The sequence below is a fragment of the Camponotus vicinus genome, unplaced genomic scaffold (genome assembly GCF_025532165.1).
Source record: "Camponotus vicinus isolate PSW18456_S1 unplaced genomic scaffold, iyCamVici1.0 SCAF_1, whole genome shotgun sequence".
NCBI classification, from domain to species: domain Eukaryota; kingdom Metazoa; phylum Arthropoda; class Insecta; order Hymenoptera; family Formicidae; genus Camponotus; species Camponotus vicinus.
This window is the reverse complement of record NW_028141945.1, coordinates 32,332,523-32,355,121: the sequence shown is the minus strand read 5'-3', so window position 1 is coordinate 32,355,121 and position 22,599 is coordinate 32,332,523. Positions and strand designations below refer to the sequence as shown.

Here is a 22,599-nt window from a genome sequence, read left to right as displayed (position 1 = left end):
GCTAGTGGCAACACTTCCTGCGAGAGCGTCGAATTTTTTTCTTTCGAATTATATATACTGTATGCGATATAAAAAATCATATTCTATTATTTATATTCTCTATATGTCATTACCAGAAAATTCTTAATTCACATCAACGTTATATAATTTGAAATATTTTTTTAATTAAAAATAAGTGCTTTAAGTAAATATAAAATATTTCATTAATTATATACATACATATAATGATCCATATTCTGAATCCTCTTTTAACGATAAAAGTGCCTCTAAAAGTGGCTTATAAGCCTTTTGATTGGCTATAAGCCACTTTTAGAAGCACTTTTATCGATAAAAGAGGATTCAGAATATGGACCAATATTTGCAGCCACATTCATTTTGAACATTTGGGATTATTTCCGATTGGTCAAAATGCTCTGCTACTCACTGCATCCATGGAAATGTTATATCTGTCTTATTGTATCATGGTATAAGAAGTTTTTTTTTATTATAGCGTAAAACAGTTTGCGTTACGATTGTTGCGCTTCAACTGTGTCATACCGTGTTTACACGAGTCCAGCTCTGATAGACGCCAATTTCCCCGAATAAACGTCCCGTGAAAGGACCAAGGTATCGCGCGCGCAACGAAAACCGGCGTTCATCAGCGCGTCATTAGACTTCGATAATCGCGTCGCTCAGTTTCGAACGAGTCGCGCGAGTCGTCGACATCGCATCTGTCGCTATTTTCGCGAGCAGCATACGTTTTTTTCCCGAATGAACGTAATATTACTCGTAGATTCGTATATACATGGCGTGTTTTCAGCGCTTCGTCTCATTGATATTTAAAGTCAACGTCTGGACGACTGATTAACAGGTAGAGAAAACATGGCGATACGAGCGGATCTTTTTCTAACCTACATGTTACTCGCGTATGACAAGCTGTTGATGTATAGTTTGCTTGTGTACGAAGTATTTTTTTTATACGCCATTTTGCATTAAAATACTTCGTTGCTCGAAGCTTTCTCTCCTGCCACTCACTCTATCGTTCACTTTTATCATAAACAATTTTATTCAAGAATTTACCGTGAATACTTGTATCTTAATATTTACGTTTATGTTCTTCAATACAGAATATTACCGTATGCGAATTATCAAAGTGTTTCTACACTGAAATTTTCAGTAATTTTTTAAATATTTATCTTGTATTTTTATACCTCATTAAACTACCATTTTTTATTATAAATTTAAATATGAATTAATATGAAAAAATGCCTCTTATATACAATAAATAATAAAAGTATTTCTTTATTATTATCGGGGTTTATTATGTTATATTTTTAGGTACACAAGAAATAAACTAGTGTAAATAAAAATGGATTCCAAAGACAGTTCAGTATCTGCAGACAAGACTGATGTATCTCAATCGGAAGCTATAAGCAACTCTAAAAGTAACGATAAAACCTATATTGAGAAAGAAGATAAAGGATCTGATAAACTACCATCCAATGAGGATACAGAGGTGTATAATGAAACAAATAAAGAAACAATTACAATAGCTTTTGAAAAAGATATAATTTCATCAAATATAACTGATGAAAATACTACAGAAGTGCATACTGAAACAAATAAAGAAATAACTGCAATAGTTTCTGAAAAAGATGCTGCAACTCCATCAAATATAGCTAATGAAGATATTGCAAAAGTGCATAGTGAAACAAATAAAGAAGTAACTACGATAGCTTTTGAAAATGATGCAACTCTATCAAATATAGCTAATGAAGATATTGCAGTAGTGCATAGTGAAACAAATAAAGAAGCAACTACGATAGCTTTTGAAAATGATGCAACTCTATCAAATATAGCTAATGAAGATATTGCAATAATGCATAGTGAAACAAATAAAGAAGCAACTACGATAACTTTGGAAAACGATGCAGCTCTATCAAATATAGCTAATGAAGATATTGCAGAAGTGCATAGTGAAACAAATAAAGAAGCAACTATGATAACTTTTGAAAACGATGCAACTCTATCAAATATAGCTAATGAAGATATAGCTAATATTGCAGAAGTGCATAATGAAATAAATAAAGAAGTAACAGTTTCTGAAAAAGATATAACTCCATTAAATATAAATATAGATGATTCTGCTTTACAAACTATTGAAAAAGATGGTAACATAGGAGTTGAGGTGTTATTATCTGAAAAGAATACTGAGAATGTAAAAATCAAAGAAAATATTGTAGTTGAAAGTTCTTGTAAAGAAAGTGAATCTGTTAATGTAGACAAGGAAACAACAGAGCTAAGTACACTCAATTTGACAGAAAAATGTAACACAGAACATCCATTAAACCTTGAAGATTCATGTAATATATCAGATAATACAGAAAATGACTGTGCAAAATTGACTAGTGTAAATGAAACATTATTTAAAGACAAACCTGAAGATTGTGATATTCCAGATGAATCAAGTATTACAGATGATTTGCAAATATCTCAAAAGGATGTTAATCTGTCAAAAAAGGTAGAATCAGAATCTTCAGATAGTAATTTAGAAAATCTTGATAAAGATCTATCTGAGAAGAACATTGAACCTGAAAATACAGAGTTTGTACAATTTTCTCACGACAAGCACGACGATTCGCAAATTGAAGGTCAATCTATAGATGCCGAAGATCCATTTGGCGGTGATAATCTTACTTCTGAAAATATCGAACCAGTGGAAAATGATAATCTTGCCGAGGATGAGATTAGTTTTAAAAACTTATATGAGCAAGGTGATAATTTACAGGATGCAGTAAATGCTAGAAACAATGATTCTAATAATGATAAACTTAATGTTGATTGCACATCAAATGACCCAAAAGATACCGATGTTAATAAAGCTGTGGATAATACTGTTGAAGAATCAAATAATGTACAAACTACTGATTCTGTTGAAAATGCAGCAATGGACATTGATCTTCCAGATACAAATATATCTGAAATGGGAACAGAAAGTACATCATCTACAAAATCACCTGATAAACAAGTTGAACAGTCTAAAAAAGCTATTGAAGAAATTACACCAATGGAAACAGATGAGGAACAAACTGATGTATTACCAGGACAGGATGACGAATTATGTATTATCCCAGATAGTATGAAAGTAATAATACCGAATAAATCAAGTAAAACAATAGACAATGAACAAAATGAATCTGTGCTTGAAAAAGATGCTAAAGATGATGAAACAGTACAAAAATGTAATAAATCTAATTCTGAACTTGACAAAGATGCTTCAAGCAAGGATGAACCTAAGACAGCAGTTACAGAAAATAAAAATAGTAGTGAAGATAGTACAGTGGCTACTCAAAACGAATCAACGGTAGAAGTACAAACTGCAACAACAGACATTATTAATATTGACGATGAGTCAAAGAGTTCAGAAGTAGAAGAAATTACTACTAAAGAAACATGTAAGCAATGCGGCGAAGAAAGAGCATGTAAAATTCGAGTGAAGATTGGTACAGAAAACTATCATGTATGCTCAAAAACATGCAAGGCATTGTTTAAAGCAGTAAATAATAAAACAGTAGACATACCAAGCCAAGGAGCTACCTCTAAACGAGAAAAACGTTGCGCATCTTGTTTACTAATTATAGAAGCAAATGACGAACGAAATCTTTCTTGGGAAACCATGGAATTTTGTAATGAGGAATGTTTAGGAAAGTTTCAAAGGAAATATGGAAGTTATTGTAAGAATTGTAACGGTGCTGTTCAAGCTGTAAGTTTAGGCAAATATTGTGTGAGATTTGGATGCGATGTAAGACAATTTTGTTGTTCAACATGTTTGGAGGAATTTAAAAAAGGTTTGAAAGTGTGTAGTTATTGTCAGAAAGACATAAGTTTTAGCACAGACGGTTTTCTCGCACCAGTCGGGGAGAAAGGACAATTTAAAGATTTTTGCACTCAGGATTGTATGGAAAAATATTCGAAATTGAATTCTTCAGAACCTCCAACTACAGAAAAAAAGTCATGTAGCGTCTGTCAAGAGGTATGTACAGTATCTAGATTTTTAAATATTTTAAATGTATTTTACAAACAACTTTTAAATACAATGACATTTTTTTTCTTGTAGGAAAAGCTTGTACATTGCGAAGTTCAGATATATAATAGTACTCCGGTAGCTATATGTAGCGAGCCCTGTTTTGCTGCATTTAAGTTTGTGAAACAAGTCAAACCTGAGCAATGTTCCACTTGCAAGAAATTTTTCGAGTTACCAAATAAGCAACATTTTATTGTATTTTATGATAATGAGCCCCATACGTTTTGTAATAAGACATGCTTAAATATATTTATCATAACAAATAGGAAAATAGTTCCTTGTAATTGGTGCAAAGTAAAAAAATATAACTTTGATATGATTAAAAAGGAACTAAAAACAGGGCAGACTCTGATGATGTGCAGCTTAAATTGTTTGACACTTTATCAGGTATATTGTGTTTGCTATGTACAATAATATTTAATTAATTTATGTGGAATATTTAACGCAAAATATAAAATTTTCTAATTTTTTGCAGGTTTCTATTAATGCAGTATCTGCGAAACGAATTAACTGTGATTTTTGTAAAGAATATTCCTTAGCACATTATCATCTCACAATGTCGGATGCGACAATACGTAACTTTTGTTCATATAATTGTGTAATGAATTTTCAAGCGCAATATACTAAATCCCCCATAACTATACCGTCGAGTGACGATCCCGTACCTACAGGCGTGCCCAAAAGAACCACGTTATCACAAAAAAGCGCAAATCAGATCGTTCAAAAGTCCAGTGAATTACAAAGTAAAAAGACTATGCCAGTCATCTCTTCAGTAACAAGTTTAGCCGCGATAGGAAATGGACAAGCAAGCCCAAACTCGCAACAAAATAACATGGTCATACCTACGAACGCGATACCGAATCAATCGGCGCAAATCATTTATAAGCAGCAAGTCATTACTAGACCACCTAGTCCAGTGAAGATTCAGAACAAAACGACTCAATGCAAACCTTTAGTACATACGAAAGGAGTTTCTGTGCGTCCTCACCCTTGCACAAAATGGACACAGACGACAGAGAAAGTTCAACAAGTGATTGTACCAATACCAGTACCAATTTACGTTCCGTTTCCGATGCACATGTACAGTATGCCCTTTCCAGTTCCAATGCCTTTTCCACTGCCCATTCCCGTTCCCTTATTCATACCTACTACGAGAAATAGCGCTCAAGGAATTATGAAAGATATTAAAAGAATACAAGAAAAAATACCGGCCGATCCATATGAAGCCGAACTCCTTATGATGGCGGAGATGGTAGCTACTGAAAAGAAGACTAACGACAGTGATTCAGACTCGGTGGATGATAGGTAAGAAAAAGAAAAGGTATTTATATAGATTTAAATCCAAAAATATTTTTAAATTGTGTACTATAAGTGTCATTGTATTCTGTTTGTCTCACACACCAAAAGTACATATTTTTGTTTAGGGAAGGTGACACAGCTGATCAAGACAATTTACATAGTGATGGTTTCAGTCCGGAAGCGGTTGATTCCAATAACGCGTTTGGGGATGACATGTTGCAAATGGCATTAAAAATGGCAACAGGAGAAATAGACGAGCCGGCAGTCGATTTGGAAGCTGCTTTGACACCGAATACGATTACAGCTACGCAAGCACCGCCTCAGCCAGAGAACGCTGTGGATAATGATGGTAATCAGACATATATACCTACATATTATTAATAATTATATGTGTATGTATTTATTATCTATTATTATCAAGTATAAACCATAATGATAAGCGTGATTACTTTTCTTGAAGAAAAATACATGGGAAATAAAATATAGAATTATTTCTAATAATGTATTTTTATATAGTGCAATCATCAGAACGACTAATGGCCGCCTCTAGAGGAAGAAAACGTGTAATGCCATATAAACCACGATCAACACCGGCCAAACGAATGAGACGCGTCTCTGGTACGAATGACATGCCATTAATGCCACCACCGGAACCACAGCCGCCTCCGCAGCCGCGTATTATGGAACCAATGGAAAAACCTGACGCAAATATGGCGTTAAAATATACATTTGGCGTAAATGCATGGAGACAATGGGTTCGTAATTTTCGTTTACATATATAATTTAGCAGAATATGAGGAACTATATGTATGATATAAATTGAATTTTTTTAAACTGTAGGTAATTGGAAAGAATACCGAATTAGAAAAACAGATTACGCCAACGAGGAAAATAAAGTTATTCAAGACAGATCTTTTACAACTTACCGCGGATGAATTAAATTATTCATTATGTCTTTTTGTGAAGGAAGTAAGAAAGCCGAACGGTGCAGAGTATGCTCCTGATACAATATATTATCTTTGCTTGGGTAAAAAAAATTTTCTACCTTATAATATTTTTATTTTATCAATGTAAAAGTTTTAATATTGATGTAGATATATTTCTTTTGTAAGTTTTGTTTTAACCTCAAACGTTTCTTCCATAAATTTGTTTTAGGAATACAGCAGTACCTGTTTGAAAATAACCGAATTGATAATATATTCACAGACTCATATTATGAGAAATTTACAGACTGTTTAAACGAAATAGCGAAAAAGTTCTCTGCATTATATAATGAAGCACGTGAGTGTATCATATTCGTAGCGATTATAAATTTTTCATTTTTGTCAAGTTCATTTTTGTCAAGTTATTTTTCTTTACAAATGCTGTGTTATTTTTATTTTACAGAATATATAGTGACTAGAGTGGAGGAAGAACATTTATGGGAATGCAAGCAATTAGGTGCTCATTCTCCACACGTTTTATTAAGCACACTTATGTTTTTTAACACAAAACATTTTAATCTTGTGGTAAGTTTAATAATATAGCTAATAAAAATTATATAACTAATTACCAACAATAGTTTGTTCAATAAATATTCTCTTTAAATTTTTGAATCTTTTCAGACAGTGGAAGAACATATGCAGCTTTCCTTTTCTCATATTATGAAACATTGGAAACGTAACCCAGCTGCTCAACCTACAGCAATGGCAGGAAAAGTTCCTAATTCAAGGAATGTCCTTCTTAGATTTTATCCACCGCAATCAGCTCTTGGTTAGTTTCAATCCATTTTATAAAAATTTTCTATTAGTATATGTAATATGTTAATTTATTTACCTATAACTTCCTTAAAGAAGCTAATTCAAGAAAAAAGAAGGTTTATGAGCAACAAGAAAATGAAGAAAATCCATTGAGATGTCCTGTTAAGTTATATGAATTTTATTTATCAAAATGGTACGTTTGTATATTATGAGTGAACAAAGTAAAATGTCACTTAATTTATTGCATCGAATTTAATGATATATTGTATGTATTTTGCACTTGAAATATTTCAGTCCTGAAAGTGTTAAGACACGAAATGATGTCTTCTACTTATTACCAGAACGCAGTTGTGTACCAGATAGTCCAGTATGGTATTCAACATCGCCCCTTGCAAAGGAACACCTCATCAAAATGTTATATCGTATTAAAATGGTTAAAGAAATTAATGTAGCTTTATTAACAAGTTAATTTTATATATTACATTGATCTCTTGTATTGTTAAACAGTGATTTAAGAAAGCAAGAAATACAATTAGATATTTTAACACTTTGACTGCCACCTTAAAGTTTGAGCTTAATTCTGGGGTCTACAATGTTTTTACACTGTATTATTCATTTAATCATAAAGATAAACTCTGAGGTTTGGTACAACTTAACAGAAAGATTATCTAGAATTGAGATCTGTGTGCTTGGTTTTTATAAATTTTTTTAAAAAGTAATACGCTAGTCTATATGATGAAATGTTTTAGCTTTGTCCATTAAAACACAAGCACGCGGATCAATGTATAAGACCATTCAAAGTGTTAAAAAATATGGTAAAAAATGATAAAAATAGAACAAAAATGATACAATATAGAAATGTAGGATTAAATGAGTTTTCCAGTTTCTATTGTATATTTTTCACTTCCTAATAAAAAAAAATTTATTGGCCATAAAAAATATCTAAGATTACAAATATTATGTTAATACATATCATTATATTTAACTATGACTATTCAGTTTAGATACTGAAATTATCAAAGAATTAATTTATATTCTGTTTTGATATATATTTGTTTAATTCTATATTTTATTTTCTTCGTTTATATGTGATATATAACAAAATATAACAATTGTTAAAAATTTTATGAAATCTTGATCTTTTTTTTAAATAGAATTATTATTCTATGAGGAAAGTAACTATATATCATTATCAAGATACAAGATTGTAACAAAACAATTATATTTATTTCATTTTATTTTTTTACACAAATTAAGAAGTACTGTATAATAATCATTTATCCTGTTTTCTGTGGACGTATAAACGTACGTTTATGTTTTAACCTACGTTTAGTAATTTCTATTTCATGTAATTTTGTATAAACTTCATTAAAGATTTCATTTTGTTCCTCTTCAGGTATAGTTTCCCTAGATAACAAATATGAATTAGAATAAGAGTCAACATGAAATTAATGTTAAGAATATAAGATATGACAAGGTGCTTTCTTACCTGTATATTTTCATTAAGTCATATTTTTCCCATGGTTTTGCACTAATTTTAGTTTTCGCATTGCGTTTTTTACTGAATGTTACACCCTTTATTATTATACCTTTCAGTTCCTGACGTTCCCATTTCTCCAGCCATGGGAGACCATTGAGAGGTACTTTGATATCATTTACAGGAACTGATGCTCCTTCTAGCAAATATTCTGGCTCCAGATCAAAGGGAAAAGTACTATATTCTGCTGGTGCATCCCGAAGATATCGTAAATGTGAATCCAATCTTTTTTCAAGTCTAGATATGTTGTGAATAATGATTTTAATAAGTGGTAAGATTTCAAAACAATTTATATATAAAATAATAATTTCTCTTTGTATTTACCTGAGACAATCTATTTTCTGTATTGCAGGATCATATAATTCATAACATACTTCAATACCTTGATTATCAACTATATTTCTCAATAGAAATGAAGATCTCAATCCGCTTCCCTTCCTCTCTATACATATGCCAACGAATTTATTGACTTTTCCAGGAGCATGTGGCTCAGAATAAGTCACCGCTAATATTGAACCAACATAAAACTCTGGTATTGCTATGTGTGTTCGCCTTGCTAACATATCTATGCGTTCCAATTTTTCTCTGAGTGTATTGCGATATAATGGATTTGGATCTGGTAGAAATTCCGGATACATAAATCGATATCTATCTGGAATTATTTTTTTTTGCTTAACATTTTGTTCTGATATTTCGTTACTATGCGATTCTTCTGTCGAATTTGAAACAACCCTCGTGGTATTTTTTCTAGTTGCATTATCTGAAAAATAACATTTTTCTATTCAAGTTTTAATTAATATAAATTCCATATATAAAAATAATAATACAATTGTGCTCTAATACATATCGCGCGTACAAAATAATTAAATAATTATATAAGTGTGATATTAAAAATAACCTTACATAGCACTTTAGTTGCATTATCTTGTAATCCGCCGTAGTTACGAGAGAAAATTCTTGAAACTATAATCATTTTATAAATTTTCTGTCTATATTGTTATTATTCTTGTCTATATTGTGTTCATTCAAACACATTAATCATTTTTCTCTTCTTTAAATCCTTCAAAAAATTATCCTTTATTAGATACAAAAAATGGCAATCCCTCAATCAATTCACACTATATACCTGTGTTTATAATCTGTGGTCGAGAAGACGCTAGAGATGCTTCAAAGCATTGCGTTTTAACCAATCAGAAAAAGACACTTTTGCTCTTTTTGTTTTGATTGGTTGTTGAATCGAACATCTCGAAGCATTTCTAGTGTTTTTCCGACCGCAGCTTAAATCATTTACAGTTTGTCAATTTTAAATGTTTATTTACCTTTTATATTTAGCATATTTGATATTCCGAGATTCCCGAGAGAGATGATGAGAGATGATGAGAGATAATTAATTAAGATATTAATTAAGATGGTTAATTTTTAAGTGTTTAGAATATTTTTTACAATTTTAAAGATTCAAAGATAATAATAGTGTCAATAATAATAGTTTTGCAATATTTGCAAAATATTGAAGCGAGAATGTCGGCATATGTTATGTGCTTAACTTCCTCTGGAGGAATTCCTTTATTTTCTCGCCAGAAAGGAGACAATGATACAGTTGTGTATAAGTTATATATTTAAAGTAAAGTTTAATTGTATATTATATAAAATGAGATGTATATATTTTTGAAACTATTTGCAGATGACATTTTCGAAAATTGCATCCCTCAATGGAGTTCATATGTTCTTAAAATCACAAGATATTAGTCTGTTAAGTACCGACTTGTCAGATATGACAGTAATATGGAAAGAATTTGAGCAATGCATTATATTAATAGCAATTGCAAGCGGAGTAACAAAATATATATTAGATAAATTTCTGGATGCTACTTTTGGTGCAATGGTTCTTTTCACTGGCATTGATGAAATAAAAAATTCTAAGAATATAGAGAGACTTAAGAAGGACATGCGTCTCTGTAGTTCTATTATTGATAGCTTAATGGATTGTTTAGACATAGGAGATAAAATTTCTACAAAAACCAATATAGTTAATATGACAGAATGCATCATATCCTCAGAAAATATTTTGCTTCAGGTATTTAAATTTTATTCTGAAATATACAGCATAAAATTATATATAATACTTAATAGATATATATTTAAGACTTGTTTGGAAGGATTTATGGAATATCTAGACTCAATATATGGATGTGTTCTGGTACATGGTTGTGTAGCAGCTGCTACAGAAGGCTGGTGGTCTCTAGATTCTGTGGAAAGAAAATTGTTAACGATAGCAATTACTTCGGAGAGTATTTGTACTACATATGATATTCCAGTTTTTTTACCTTGCAAAAGTCCAAATGTAAGCATTTTTAAAGAAATATATATATATATATATACATTTAAAAAATTAAGTAAAATTATTAAAAATTATATACATACATATATAGTAACGTTCTCTTTAGGTGGCTTTCAGATTAGTAGCTATTACTCTTATTAATCATGTACAAATTCTGGCATTATGTGGACCAAATCCTGAATTAACAGAAATTGAGAGATTTGCTGTACAATGCTGGAAGAGTAATATGGATGTATTATGCACTGTCGAACAATGTTATCCACGAAATTTACCTGCATCAGTCTCTTTAGATAATGAAACACTTGGGTAATAGAAATAAATTATTTACATTTAATAGACAATTATATTAAGAGACAATTATTTGTATCATATATAATATTTAATAAATATTTTAGATTTCTACTGGTAAATTACAAAGTAGAGAAATTTGTACTTGGCAGAAACTTGCAATGTGAAAAAAATCGTGTGATAGGATCGCATAGATTAGATATTTTACGAACGTTTTATCATCAAGCAGTTGAAATGTTTGGACTATCAGTTGAACATAAAGAGAATAGTGACGAAAAGGTAATTACAAATGCTTGGAAGTTTACTGGAGCAAAGGAAACATACTTATGTTCTGAGTATCATAAATGTCATGCTGTAAAACATAATGATTACATCCTTTGTGTTTTATATACATCTGTAGTACCTACTCATACCATGAGATTGATTAGTCAGAAGATATTAAAAATGATGTTTACTGATAAACAAATATATTGGTAGATTAGAAATTTTTATTTACATAATGTATAAAATAAAGAACACTCTTTTATATTGATTTTGTACATGTAATCTTTATTGTTTCATAATATTACAGGCAAATATACTGTATCATGCCTAAATTTACTTTTATCTTTAATACCGATGTATATAGATCTAATATCTATTTTTTTTATGTTTTATGTTTAAAATGACATTACTTCTCCAACAGAGTGTAGAAAATGTAGAGGTAATCTCTTGTGTTAAGTATATATAACTATACATAGATATATTAGTTTCAGCTTTATTTCTATACTTTGTTTCCTTTCTTCTTCTATTTTTATTATCTAAATATCTCACTTTACAGAGAATGCATTTACATAAATACAATGAACACGTTTCATCGTGTATTGCGTATATATCAATATATTTCATTCATATGGTATTTTGATCCAAAGCGGGAATTGGAAAACGCGATGACATCTTTGCGGTTTTACAAAGCATCTACATAACGAGAATACTCGCAACGTCCACTTCATAGCTCAAAAAAATCGATAAGGGAAATGCGCGAACCAGCGAAAGCGCACGCGTCAAGCGTTACTGATGCGTGTCAGCTGTCCTGATCGTAAGTAAAACGGCGGTGTCAGGTGTTCTGGAGCTCTACGTACGTAGTCTTCCAATGTGGAGCTGCGATTGAATGGTTTAAATGGCTTGCGACAATCGTATGAAAGTGTACCTCGGATACGAGGATGAGTATGTCACGGACAAGCATCGGCCCTTACTCAACTTTACGACGAATAAGATCGGCGGGCATCCGGTGGGTAGAATAAAGAATAAAACATTTATTTTTATAAAAATTTCATCTGTCATGATCTTTACTTTGATTAATTTGATTGGGGTTAAATATTTATTAGAATGTTGTGAACAATGTAGTATATGCGAGATATTATACCAATGATATGTATGAAATATTTTTTTATTTTATGGAAAAGAGAATAAATTCATTTAATTTACGCGAATTTTAATTTGTACTGTTGAAATTGAATATAATTATAATATTAATAAGATTATAAAATTATTCTGTAAAGCAATTTCATATTATAACTATATTCAATATGCACCATGTATGTATATATGTATATATATATACATTCTTAGAATACAGTATAAATTTTTAAACTATTAATTTGCAATAAAACTTGATATGTAATTATACAACTATATAATAATAAAATATATACAATGTTATCACATTTTATAGAATTGTTACGGGAAAAATACATTATTATCACCACAATGCAGACTCTGTGGCTTGTATCAGCTCTTAGCACTCCAGTTGTATGCACCATTAGATAATTCAAAATACCACCGGACATTATATATATTTGCATGTATCAATCCAAACTGCTGGAATCAAAATAAAAGTTGGACATGCCTGAGAATACAGCACTTAGAAGATGAAACAAGTACAAGTATTCCGGACTCTGGGAGTGTTAATGTACCATCCACAACAGCTTGGCTATCTGATGCAGATGATTGGGGGGATAATGTAAATGACAATGCATCAGAACCAAATGGAAATAACATGTTGGAAAATGATCCGCTACAATTTCATTTTTCTTTGCATAAAGAAATAGATCAGGATATACGAGAAGAATTGTCTATGTTGCGTGTAGATGATCCAAACGCAAATAGGTTTGTATAAAACTATTTTATGTATGTGTGTGTAAAATGGGTAATAATCATTTTGTAATTAATTTTTTTTATAAATGTTATAGTCCAACTAGTGTGGACTCTCCAGTTAGCGGAGGCGCCGTAGGTCGCTTAGATTCTCCTCAAGCCTCAGCAGAGATCGATGGAGATGAAAACGAAGTTGTATGTATTGATACTCCGACGCGACCGCAATGTGATTTAGTTAGTTTATTACACGAAGTAACTCCATTGCCACTGCAAATCATGAATGAAGAAATTAAATACACATTCGACGAAATATTTCTTTCGGTTGATGAAGAGGATTGCGGTACAGATGTGTCCCAACACGTTCGAGATTTATTAGTTGAATATCAACATGGCAATCCAGATCCATCGACGAAATTTACGCCAGATTGCGGCAATCCTAAGACAATTGAAACAGATGTGGAAAAGTACGAGAAAGGTATTCCTAAGCATGGTGATGAAATGTTCCACAATTTTGTTTGCAGAATACAAAGAAATCCTGGGCAGCTGTTACGGTAAAATCTTTAATTATGTTTCATTCTTGATATCTAAGCATTTATATTATATATATGGATGATATATTATGATAGTATATATATTTTTATTTTTTAGTTATTCAAGAGACAACTCTGCACCGTTATTACTATATCCGCTGAGCGGTTGCATTGATAAATGTCGAAATTGCGGTGATGAAATGATTTTTGAGTTACAAGTTTTACCGACGATCATACCAAAGTTGTTATTAAATCCACGCAGCGAACGGAATTTCCAGATTGAATTCGGTACTGTTTTAATATACACCTGCATTAGAAGCTGTTGGTCCGCGACTGATTTATATCGGGAAGAGCAGGTTATTGTTCAAGCGGAAAGACTATAGTAAGACTAGTTGTAAAATATTAAATAAGAAAATTACGAATGCGAAGTCTCTCTCCCCTAAGGTTCTTCCAATGATCCTACATAGAATTTCATATTTATGCATTTAAGACTAGTCATGTTACGTCTGTAGAAAAAAATACCGTCCACCTCTTCATGTATTTGTCAGAAATTCTAAGTAGTGAATGATGGTTGACATAGTGGAAACATTACGAGTATATTTCAAACTATATTAAGCAATATGTGATTCATGATTAAAAAATTTTTAGGAATGCCCGATAGAAAAGTCTGATTAAAAGTATTTAATTTACTTTTTGCGCAACACACACACTACACTTACATATACACATATACACAAAATTGATCTTAATATGTAAGATATAACTGTAAAATTGATAAATACAGAATATTGGTGGAATATGATGTACAGTCCTTATTTTTAGAGGAAATTAGAGATGCATTATACATATATATATTGTTAAGATTGTTCTACATTAGTCACAAACAGCCAGTTGCATGAATATAAGCAATACTATTTTTTATGTATTCTTGCATTTATGCAACTAATTGTTCGCGACTGATAGAACAATCTTTACAGAATATAATTTAATTTTATAAAATAGTAGATATAGTTTGATTGAAAATAATTTATAGATATATCTATGTTATCTTATGGATTCTGCGGATGCTTAACCAATGTGGTTATGAAATTTAAACACATTGCTCAACACATACATTTAATAAATATTTCCGGGATAACTGTTTATTTTTCTTTTTATTATACATACACATGTGCATACTTGTATTCTAAAAGGAATCAAATCTGATATGAAATGAATGTTTAATAACTTCTGCTTAACGGATGTTCGGCAAAATAATCTTTCTTACTGTATATAAGTTCGGCAATATTTTTGTACAATTTGTCACCATTAACCCACTCCCCTGATGCAATTTCATCCGTGAGTGTTTTGATTCTATTGTCTGCGAGAATCGCAAAAATGTTGGCCAATTGTCGATCTAAATCGGCATTTCTCAAACCGATGCAATAGGCTCTAGAAGTTCGCGAGAGGACAGTTATTAATACGAATGTTTTCGTTGCTAATTCGCTTATTCTATGTAATTCCATTTGTCGATTCGATATTTCACTGCCGTGACGTTGTAGCATTAATATTCCGACATTATTTAACCTGGTGATACATTTCTCCAGTAATTCACCACCACTTCTCAAGGACAGATGCAGATGCTCAGCGATGCGTAGCTTTAATTGATATTCTTTACCAAAGACCCAATTTAATATATGTTGAGGAAACTCCAATGGATTTCGTAATCTCATTATATGTTGGCGCAAATTTTTGCCCGTATGTTGTAGACCAAGTAAAGATATGTACATGTTAGAATCAATATTGTAAGAGTCAAACAATGTATAAGATAATGCATCTTCTAAGATTTGTATATAAGGCTTCTCTGTCAAGTAACTTTGTGCTCCAATGATTTGTAGCCCTTCATAAATACACGTTATGCATTCGTTTACGCAATACATTTCTACCATAGCTTTTTCGAGGGTACAATCCTGATTCTCATACATGTCCATGATGCCAGTAGTAAAGTACAGTATACTTTCCATGCTATATAAAGCAGCCGATATTTTACCTATTACTTCTTGAACACTTTCATACTCGTGCATATTTTCATCCAGATGTTTCCTCTCCAGTACATGCCTCGTTAATAATCTTATAAAAGTTCTTAATATACCAACTGCTTGCGGAGCAAGATTTCTGTTTCCAGGCGCGAGCGAATCTATCAATATACTCATTCCAGATGTTATTTCACCTAATACATGATCCTTTGGAATTATGGTATCTTTAAAAGTTACTGTACAAGTAGAACTATTATGAAGTCCTACTAGATTCTTGATATCCTTATAGGTAATACCATTCATATCTGAGTCTACCAAAAACACTGACAAGACACTTTGCCCACTGCTGATTGCTTGAGAATGACCAGATCGAGAGAATACAAGAAATAGATTCGAGTCATGTCCATTGGCTACAAACAACTTTTCACCATTCAATGTATAATGCGTGTCACAATCTGACAATACTGTCGTAGACTTGATGCTATTGAAATTTATTCCACCATCGGATTCGGTATAGCAGACCGTGGGAACGATTTCACCGGTCGCTATTTTCGGCAAGTACTTTGCTTTCTGTTCTTCCGAAGCCATTGTAGAGATGATATGAACAGGCATGATGTGATTTTTGACTATGTAGGAACCCAACCAGGGGAAACAGCTGAGTACCTCTACTAATTTGGCCAATTCTGTCTGATTCAAGTTCAAACCGAGATACTGTTCATCCACGTGTGCCCGAAAGACTCCAAGGTCTTTCAGGTGGGATAGAATATCATCCTTCTTGACACTTTGCGGATTTTCTAGATTCTGCGACAAATACTTTTCGATGGGTTGAAGCCACTCGAAAAATTGCGTATGCCTCTCCTTGGTTTGCGGCTCGGGATAATACATTAATTCGTGGTCAAATACGCCGAGAAATAAATTTTTAGCGAATGGTTGCCGTTGTCGTTGCCTCGTTATAGGCGTCGGTAATCGCATTTCGAAGTTTATCGTATCTAGTGCATGCTGACTTACGCTTTGCGTATATCGAACGGATACGCAGCTGCACGAGGAATGCCATAGTAATTTTCTGCACAGAAATTGACGTGCCAACATCGTTGTTATATTAAAATTACTTTTTTAAAACTTTGCTAAAGTACAGAAAATACGTATACATCCCATGTACCATAAATCAGAGAGAAGCCTGAGAGCGGCCATGCCCCTGATTTAGGTGGAACCCGTATTTGAAGCGCCTCTATGTCCATAAAACGTGGACATTGAACTACATAGCCATGTCCATGAAACTTTTCAAAGGGTAACATGCTATGTCCACGATTTGTGGTTCTGTTCCGTGCTATATGCACAAAGTGCCGGCAATATGACTGCAAAAATATGAATGCAAGACAAGTTATGTATACATCTTTAATGTAAATAAGATTTGTGGTCTCTCTTTCTCCATATATATATATATATATATATATATATATATATATATATATCGAGATTTATACTAAAAATAGCTATATACAATATATAGAAATTTATTCATAATATGACTATACTTGAAAATAAGATATTTTTTACCAGACTATTAATAAATAATTTATATATTTAAAGAGAGAGAAAGTTTGATATTATTTTCAATATAGATCCTACACATTTCTTAAGAATAAAAGTTCTAAATAATAAAGATGTATATATATATATATATATATATATATATATATATATATATATATATATATACATCTTTATTATTTAGAACTTTTATTCTTAAGAAATGTGTAGGATCTATATTGAAAATAATATCAAACTTTCTCTCTCTTTAAATATATAAATTATTTATTAATAGTCTGGTAAAAAATATCTTATTTTCAAGTATAGTCATATTATGAATAAATTTCTATATATTGTATATAGCTATTTTTAGTATAAATCTCGATATATATATATATATATATATATATATATATATATATATATATATATATATATGGAGAAAGAGAGACCACAAATCTTATTTACATTAAAGATGTATACATAACACGCGCGCGCGCGTGTGTGTGTGTGTGTGTGTGGTATATACGTATGTATGTACGTATGTATGTATAAAAGCAATGCGAAAGTTACGTGAGGACGCGAGAAGGACAAGTAAAATAACAATAAGAGCGAACGAGATAGAAATAGCACGAGCAACGAGACTCGAGCTCGAGAATCGGATTTTTCTTGCGTGCTATTATTTTCCTCTCGCTCGCACCTATTACTGTCTCGCTCGCTCCTATTATTGTCTCGCTCGTTCTTGTTACTGTTTCGCTCGCTCTCGATTCTTGGGTCCGCTTATCTTTCCGAGCTATCTATCACGATTGTCAAGTGTGACAAAGAAAGTAAGACCATGAGTAGAGAGCGAGCGAGATGACCTATCATCAAAGAGTTCCGAAGTCTCTTACAATCGGTTTCTTCGCTTCCTCTATCCACTCGCAATTCACGAAAATGTAAACATCTTATAAAATAAAAATTGAAACTTTTATTTTTAATTTTATCGGTTTGAAAGTAATTTTAATGAATTAATGAGATTTTGGCGATTAAAATGATATCAAACATGACGTAAATCGGGTAATTTTTAATTAATCTGATAATAAATATTTCATTATAATTATATATTTAATTAAATTTATGCGATTTATATCGTGTTTGGTATTATTTTAATCGCAAAATTCTCATTATTCTATTAAAATTACTTTCAAATGAATAAAAAATGCATTTTATTTTTTGACATATATTCGTGAATATTATAAATGAAGTCTCGTGTAAGAAATTTCGGAATCTGCGGCATCGGGAATTTTTTCGTTATTTATAATAATATATGACTTTAAATTGCCATAAAATAAAAACTAAAGCTTTTATATTTTGTTTGATCTTTTTTGATTAAAAGGGATTAATGAAATTCTTGCGTTTAAAATGACATCGAACACAATATAATTCGGATAACTTTTACTTATTGTTATATAAGTAAAAGAATGTTTCTAATTGAAAATTATTTGAATAAAATGTTGGGTTTAATGTGATTTTACAATTAGTCGTAAAAATCATATTAATTCTAAAATTATGTATTCAGTAAGATAAATTAAGTAATATAAAAATTTTAGTTTCTAATACATTTTCAATGTTATCAATTGTGGTGTTCACATGACGTCTCCTGGTCTAAATATGTTCAATATAATTAATATTAAATGGTCTATATATTGTGCAGTGAAACAATTTATTTTAATTTATTATATATATATATGTATATACAGGGTGTCGCAGATCACCCGTTTCAGCCGAATATCTCAAAAACTGAGCGCGGCAGACAAAAATATTTCAAACAAAAGTTGTAAGGTTTCAAGTAACGCATTACATGGTGATATCAGTATGACCTTGAAGAGTGTTGTCAAGATCAGGGCAAAATCACTTTGGATTTTTTAAATGGAACTCGCTATTTTTATTACATATTCTTGTAGCTCATCTCAAGAGCTTTCCAAAATACTATAATTAAGTTAGTTTTAATTAAGTACTTTCCGAGTTATGAGGCTTGAAATCATTTCTTAATTTTACATAAACCGTAAAATATCTTGTAAAATATTCATTTTTCGATTATCTTACCTTAATACTTTTATGTACAAAATAATGAGAGGAATCAATTGGTGTAAAGAAAACATAGTTGTTTCGAAGAAAAAATATGTAATTGTTAATTGCAAATTAAAAGAACAGTTAGAAGGAGACAAAGAGTGAGTTAAGCTAAGATTAAAGTTAAACGACGTTGGTAGAAACAGGCATAAGTCAACGATTAAATTATAAGATAAATCGCGATTTAAAATTCCCGAGAAAATGCGACGAATAAATAAATCGATAATATTCGGAATATCCGATTGTGATATGTATACCTTTTATAATATAATAATCGAAGCGTCTCAATAGACATTATAATCGCGCGCGATATAATTATCACATAAATGCGAAGATATTTGGACAGACAATTTGATGTCTGTAATATTTACGAATACAGTACTCATTGTCTGAGTCAATTGCGAATCTTTATAAGATAAATCGTGACTCGAATTCACGGGAAAACGCGACGAATAAATAAGTCCATAATATGCGGAATATTTGATCGCGATACGTAATTTTTATAATATAATAATCGAAGCTCTCAATAGACACGAGCGCGATATAATTGCTATCACGTAAGTATAGAAAATCAAAAATATTTCGACAATCATTTGAGGTCTGTAATGTTTGCGAATATACAATTCACCGACCGATTTACTTGCGAATTTTTATAAGATAAATCGCGATTTAAAATTCGCGATAAAACGCGACGAATAAATAAATCGATAATATTCAAAATATTCAATTGCAGATACGCGAATGATATATCAGTAATATCCGATAAAAAGAGGAGCGATCTTAAAAATGGAGAACAATTAACATCTTGTTTCTACATCAGATTTCGCAAGATCAATCTGCGAAGAAAAGTTAAGTAATCCATTGAATGTCGGGAACTTCACTGTAGGAGGGAACGAATCCTGGATCTTCCGGACTATTCCCGATAGCAATGATTTCAGTAATAAATCAACCACAATTATCCCTCGTCATTATCTCCAATTCACGAAATTGATATGCACATTAGAAAACATGTTCTTCCATTATTAAGAAATATATTTCTTTATTGAAAATTAAATGGATATAACGACCTTTTTTATTGAAATGTGATTACGAACGATTATATTTATAAATAATAAAATACATGCATTATTGGAGTTTGTGTTAAATGTGCGAACACATAATTTGGGGTACGGTTCGCGCGCGCGAGACGAATCGAACCCGATATCAGCAAGATTTAAAAAATTTCAATTCGAACAGTGTGCAAAATAAAATAAATCAAATAATTTTAAACAATTAATTCTAGATTAATTCTCTAGATTCTTATTCTTATAACGTTTAAATTAATAATTTCTTTTCTTTTAATCAATATCTTACTGATATAGGTACCCATTCGATTTGTCTCGAAATTTTTAAGTATTCGCACATTTTATATAATATACATGTATAATTTCGCGTATATATAATATATAACATTATTAAAAATTATAAAAATATTTTGGATACGTAAATTTGTGCATGTATTTTATTATACATATATATAAAATGGTATATATCTAAAAACTAATATTTCAAAATGCCGATGGATGTCCAATACCTGCAAATAGTTTCTTAAAAGAAACTAAAAATTAATGTTAATATCCCCAGCACCTAAAAATAATTTTTCAAAAGAGACAAATTATATTAATTAAAAATATATTCGTTCGTAATTATTTTTATCAAAAAATTTATACAAATTAATTACAATATGAAATTACTTGAAAACCTAAAATTTATACACAACGCTATATCCATATTTAATCTACTATTAAATCTTTCTAGCATTATATATATAGACAATAATAATACCAATCCTAATAATGATAGAACATTTTTAACGAAGAAAAGAAAAGATACATTTCTCTCATCTAAATATATATTATTTAAATTAATTCGACGTTAAAGAAGCGTATCATCGTTGAATTACTACCGAAATCATTGCTTTCGGAAATTGCCAGGAAAACCTGAGATTAGTTCCTTCAATCTTACAATAAAAATTCCCAATTTTTAACAGGGCACCGAACTAGACGTCGCGAATGGATCTCACAAGAACCGATGAAAAATAATTCTCCATGATGAAAATCGTTTTGACTCCTTGGCGGTACGAGCCACGCAATTTTCATTAAAGTTTATTTAACGGAAGGAACAATGGTAACTCTTTTATTAAAACGACAATCTCGTCTAAGAACGCGAAAAAGAATGCGAAAAAGGACGCGAAAAGAACACGGTGTTTTCGCAACGGTAATTTATTAATTTATTTATGAATATTTTCCGATATGAAAAAAAAAATTCGTAAATACAAATATAACCAAAAAAAATAAATTATTAAATTCATAATAATTAACTCGCGATTCTATAATATCGAAGGTGATCGTTAAATTTTGTGAAGTTAATATTTAATCGTTGACTTATCACAAATCTTATCGAATCTTCACTCTCTTATTCGACATTTCTTTATATTTAATTAGCAATATTTAGGAATATTATCTGACGAGAGGGACAGCGATAAAATTCTTCTGTTAAAATGATAATCTTGTATAAGAACGCGAAGAGAACGCGGAAAGAACACGGTATTTTCGCAATCATAATTTAATAATTTATTTTAAGAATATTCAGTTCCTCTTTGACATGAAAATACAAACAGTTACTCTTTTATGAATATTCCAAAAATATATACTACAGAAACAAATACTTTAATTTAATGAATTACTATTATGTTAATTACTATTATGTAATCATTATACGTATACTTTCGATAATTTTTCGTGTAATTTACATAAGAATTTACAATCATAAATACAATTTCATATAATATAATTATAGTCATAATTGTATTGTATTTTACAATTAAAATATCAATGTTAGATATTATAATTAAAATACAATTATAACTATTTATAATTTACAATTTACAATTTACAAATTTATGATGCTATCAATATCAAATAATAATTCCATTTATTCAAATATTTAATAACATTGATATAATAATTTGATATTGAT

General features: G+C 30.7%; 5 protein-coding genes across 11 annotated transcripts; 3 read left to right on the top strand and 2 right to left on the bottom strand.

Moving 5' to 3' along the window:
• Window positions 1–477: 477 nt before the first annotated feature.
• Window positions 478–8,040, top strand: Woc (zinc finger protein without children). 4 transcript variants are annotated; one of them, XM_083081837.1, is made up of 12 exons: window positions 478–850; window positions 1,318–4,012; window positions 4,097–4,450; window positions 4,539–5,368; window positions 5,536–5,711; window positions 5,879–6,117; window positions 6,203–6,389; window positions 6,518–6,643; window positions 6,749–6,870; window positions 6,967–7,114; window positions 7,195–7,294; window positions 7,396–8,040. In XM_083081837.1, exons 2-12 carry the CDS (start codon window positions 1,349–1,351, stop codon window positions 7,568–7,570), a joined length of 5,121 nt encoding a protein of 1,706 aa, XP_082937963.1. In that variant the 5' UTR covers window positions 478–850; window positions 1,318–1,348; the 3' UTR covers window positions 7,571–8,040. The 4 variants fall into 4 exon arrangements, with proteins under 4 accessions (XP_082937963.1, XP_082937954.1, XP_082937936.1 ...); XM_083081828.1 differs by having other exon boundaries at window positions 479–850; window positions 5,488–5,711; window positions 7,198–7,294; XM_083081810.1 differs by having other exon boundaries at window positions 480–850; window positions 5,488–5,711.
• Window positions 8,041–8,306: 266 nt separating this feature from the next.
• On the bottom strand, window positions 8,307–9,766 carry Mrpl19 (mitochondrial ribosomal protein L19). The gene is made up of 4 exons (XM_083081911.1): window positions 9,542–9,766; window positions 8,963–9,398; window positions 8,591–8,875; window positions 8,307–8,508 (listed from the first exon to the last, which is right to left on the bottom strand). Exons 1-4 carry the CDS (start codon window positions 9,609–9,611, stop codon window positions 8,379–8,381), a joined length of 921 nt encoding a protein of 306 aa, XP_082938037.1. The 5' UTR covers window positions 9,612–9,766; the 3' UTR covers window positions 8,307–8,378.
• Window positions 9,767–9,893: 127 nt separating this feature from the next.
• Fy (fuzzy planar cell polarity protein-like protein) lies at window positions 9,894–12,301 on the top strand. 4 transcript variants are annotated; one of them, XM_083081884.1, is made up of 6 exons: window positions 9,895–10,234; window positions 10,320–10,712; window positions 10,782–10,979; window positions 11,083–11,282; window positions 11,372–11,543; window positions 12,085–12,168. In XM_083081884.1, exons 1-6 carry the CDS (start codon window positions 10,157–10,159, stop codon window positions 12,166–12,168), a joined length of 1,125 nt encoding a protein of 374 aa, XP_082938010.1. In that variant the 5' UTR covers window positions 9,895–10,156. The 4 variants fall into 4 exon arrangements, with proteins under 4 accessions (XP_082938004.1, XP_082938010.1, XP_082938018.1 ...); XM_083081892.1 differs by lacking the exon at window positions 12,085–12,168 and adding an exon at window positions 12,176–12,301 and having other exon boundaries at window positions 9,896–10,234; XM_083081901.1 differs by lacking the exon at window positions 12,085–12,168 and adding an exon at window positions 11,665–11,796 and having other exon boundaries at window positions 9,896–10,234.
• Window positions 12,302–12,393: 92 nt separating this feature from the next.
• On the top strand, window positions 12,394–14,729 carry Trus (programmed cell death 2 like trus). Its single transcript, XM_083081864.1, has 4 exons — window positions 12,394–12,534; window positions 12,979–13,412; window positions 13,496–13,948; window positions 14,046–14,729. Exons 1-4 carry the CDS (start codon window positions 12,424–12,426, stop codon window positions 14,308–14,310), a joined length of 1,263 nt encoding a protein of 420 aa, XP_082937990.1. The 5' UTR covers window positions 12,394–12,423; the 3' UTR covers window positions 14,311–14,729.
• A 309-nt stretch (window positions 14,730–15,038) lies between these two features.
• On the bottom strand, window positions 15,039–17,325 carry LOC145961537 (complex I assembly factor ACAD9, mitochondrial). The gene has a single exon (XM_083081851.1). It carries the CDS (start codon window positions 17,029–17,031, stop codon window positions 15,148–15,150), a length of 1,884 nt encoding a protein of 627 aa, XP_082937977.1. The 5' UTR covers window positions 17,032–17,325; the 3' UTR covers window positions 15,039–15,147.
• Between the last annotated feature and the right edge of the window lie 5,274 nt (window positions 17,326–22,599).

Coding starts and splice junctions, on each gene's coding strand:
- Woc (XM_083081810.1), top strand. CDS start 1,349: ATGGATTCCAAAGACAGTTCAGTATCTGCAGACAAGACTGATGTATCT. Junction 4,451..4,538: donor ATTGTTTGACACTTTATCAG/GTATATTGTGTT, acceptor AATTTTTTGCAG/GTTTCTATTAATGCAGTATC. Junction 7,115..7,194: donor TCCACCGCAATCAGCTCTTG/GTTAGTTTCAAT, acceptor ACTTCCTTAAAG/AAGCTAATTCAAGAAAAAAG.
- LOC145961537 (XM_083081851.1), bottom strand. CDS start 17,031: ATGTTGGCACGTCAATTTCTGTGCAGAAAATTACTATGGCATTCCTCG.
- Fy (XM_083081878.1), top strand. CDS start 10,157: ATGTCGGCATATGTTATGTGCTTAACTTCCTCTGGAGGAATTCCTTTA. Junction 10,713..10,781: donor CAGAAAATATTTTGCTTCAG/GTATTTAAATTT, acceptor TATATATTTAAG/ACTTGTTTGGAAGGATTTAT. Junction 11,283..11,371: donor TTAGATAATGAAACACTTGG/GTAATAGAAATA, acceptor TAAATATTTTAG/ATTTCTACTGGTAAATTACA.
- Mrpl19 (XM_083081911.1), bottom strand. CDS start 9,611: ATGATTATAGTTTCAAGAATTTTCTCTCGTAACTACGGCGGATTACAA. Junction 9,399..9,541: donor TAATGCAACTAAAGTGCTAT/GTAAGGTTATTT, acceptor GTTATTTTTCAG/ATAATGCAACTAGAAAAAAT. Junction 8,509..8,590: donor GACTTAATGAAAATATACAG/GTAAGAAAGCAC, acceptor TTTGTTATCTAG/GGAAACTATACCTGAAGAGG.
- Trus (XM_083081864.1), top strand. CDS start 12,424: ATGGCTTGCGACAATCGTATGAAAGTGTACCTCGGATACGAGGATGAG. Junction 12,535..12,978: donor ATAAGATCGGCGGGCATCCG/GTGGGTAGAATA, acceptor CACATTTTATAG/AATTGTTACGGGAAAAATAC. Junction 13,949..14,045: donor AATCCTGGGCAGCTGTTACG/GTAAAATCTTTA, acceptor TTTATTTTTTAG/TTATTCAAGAGACAACTCTG.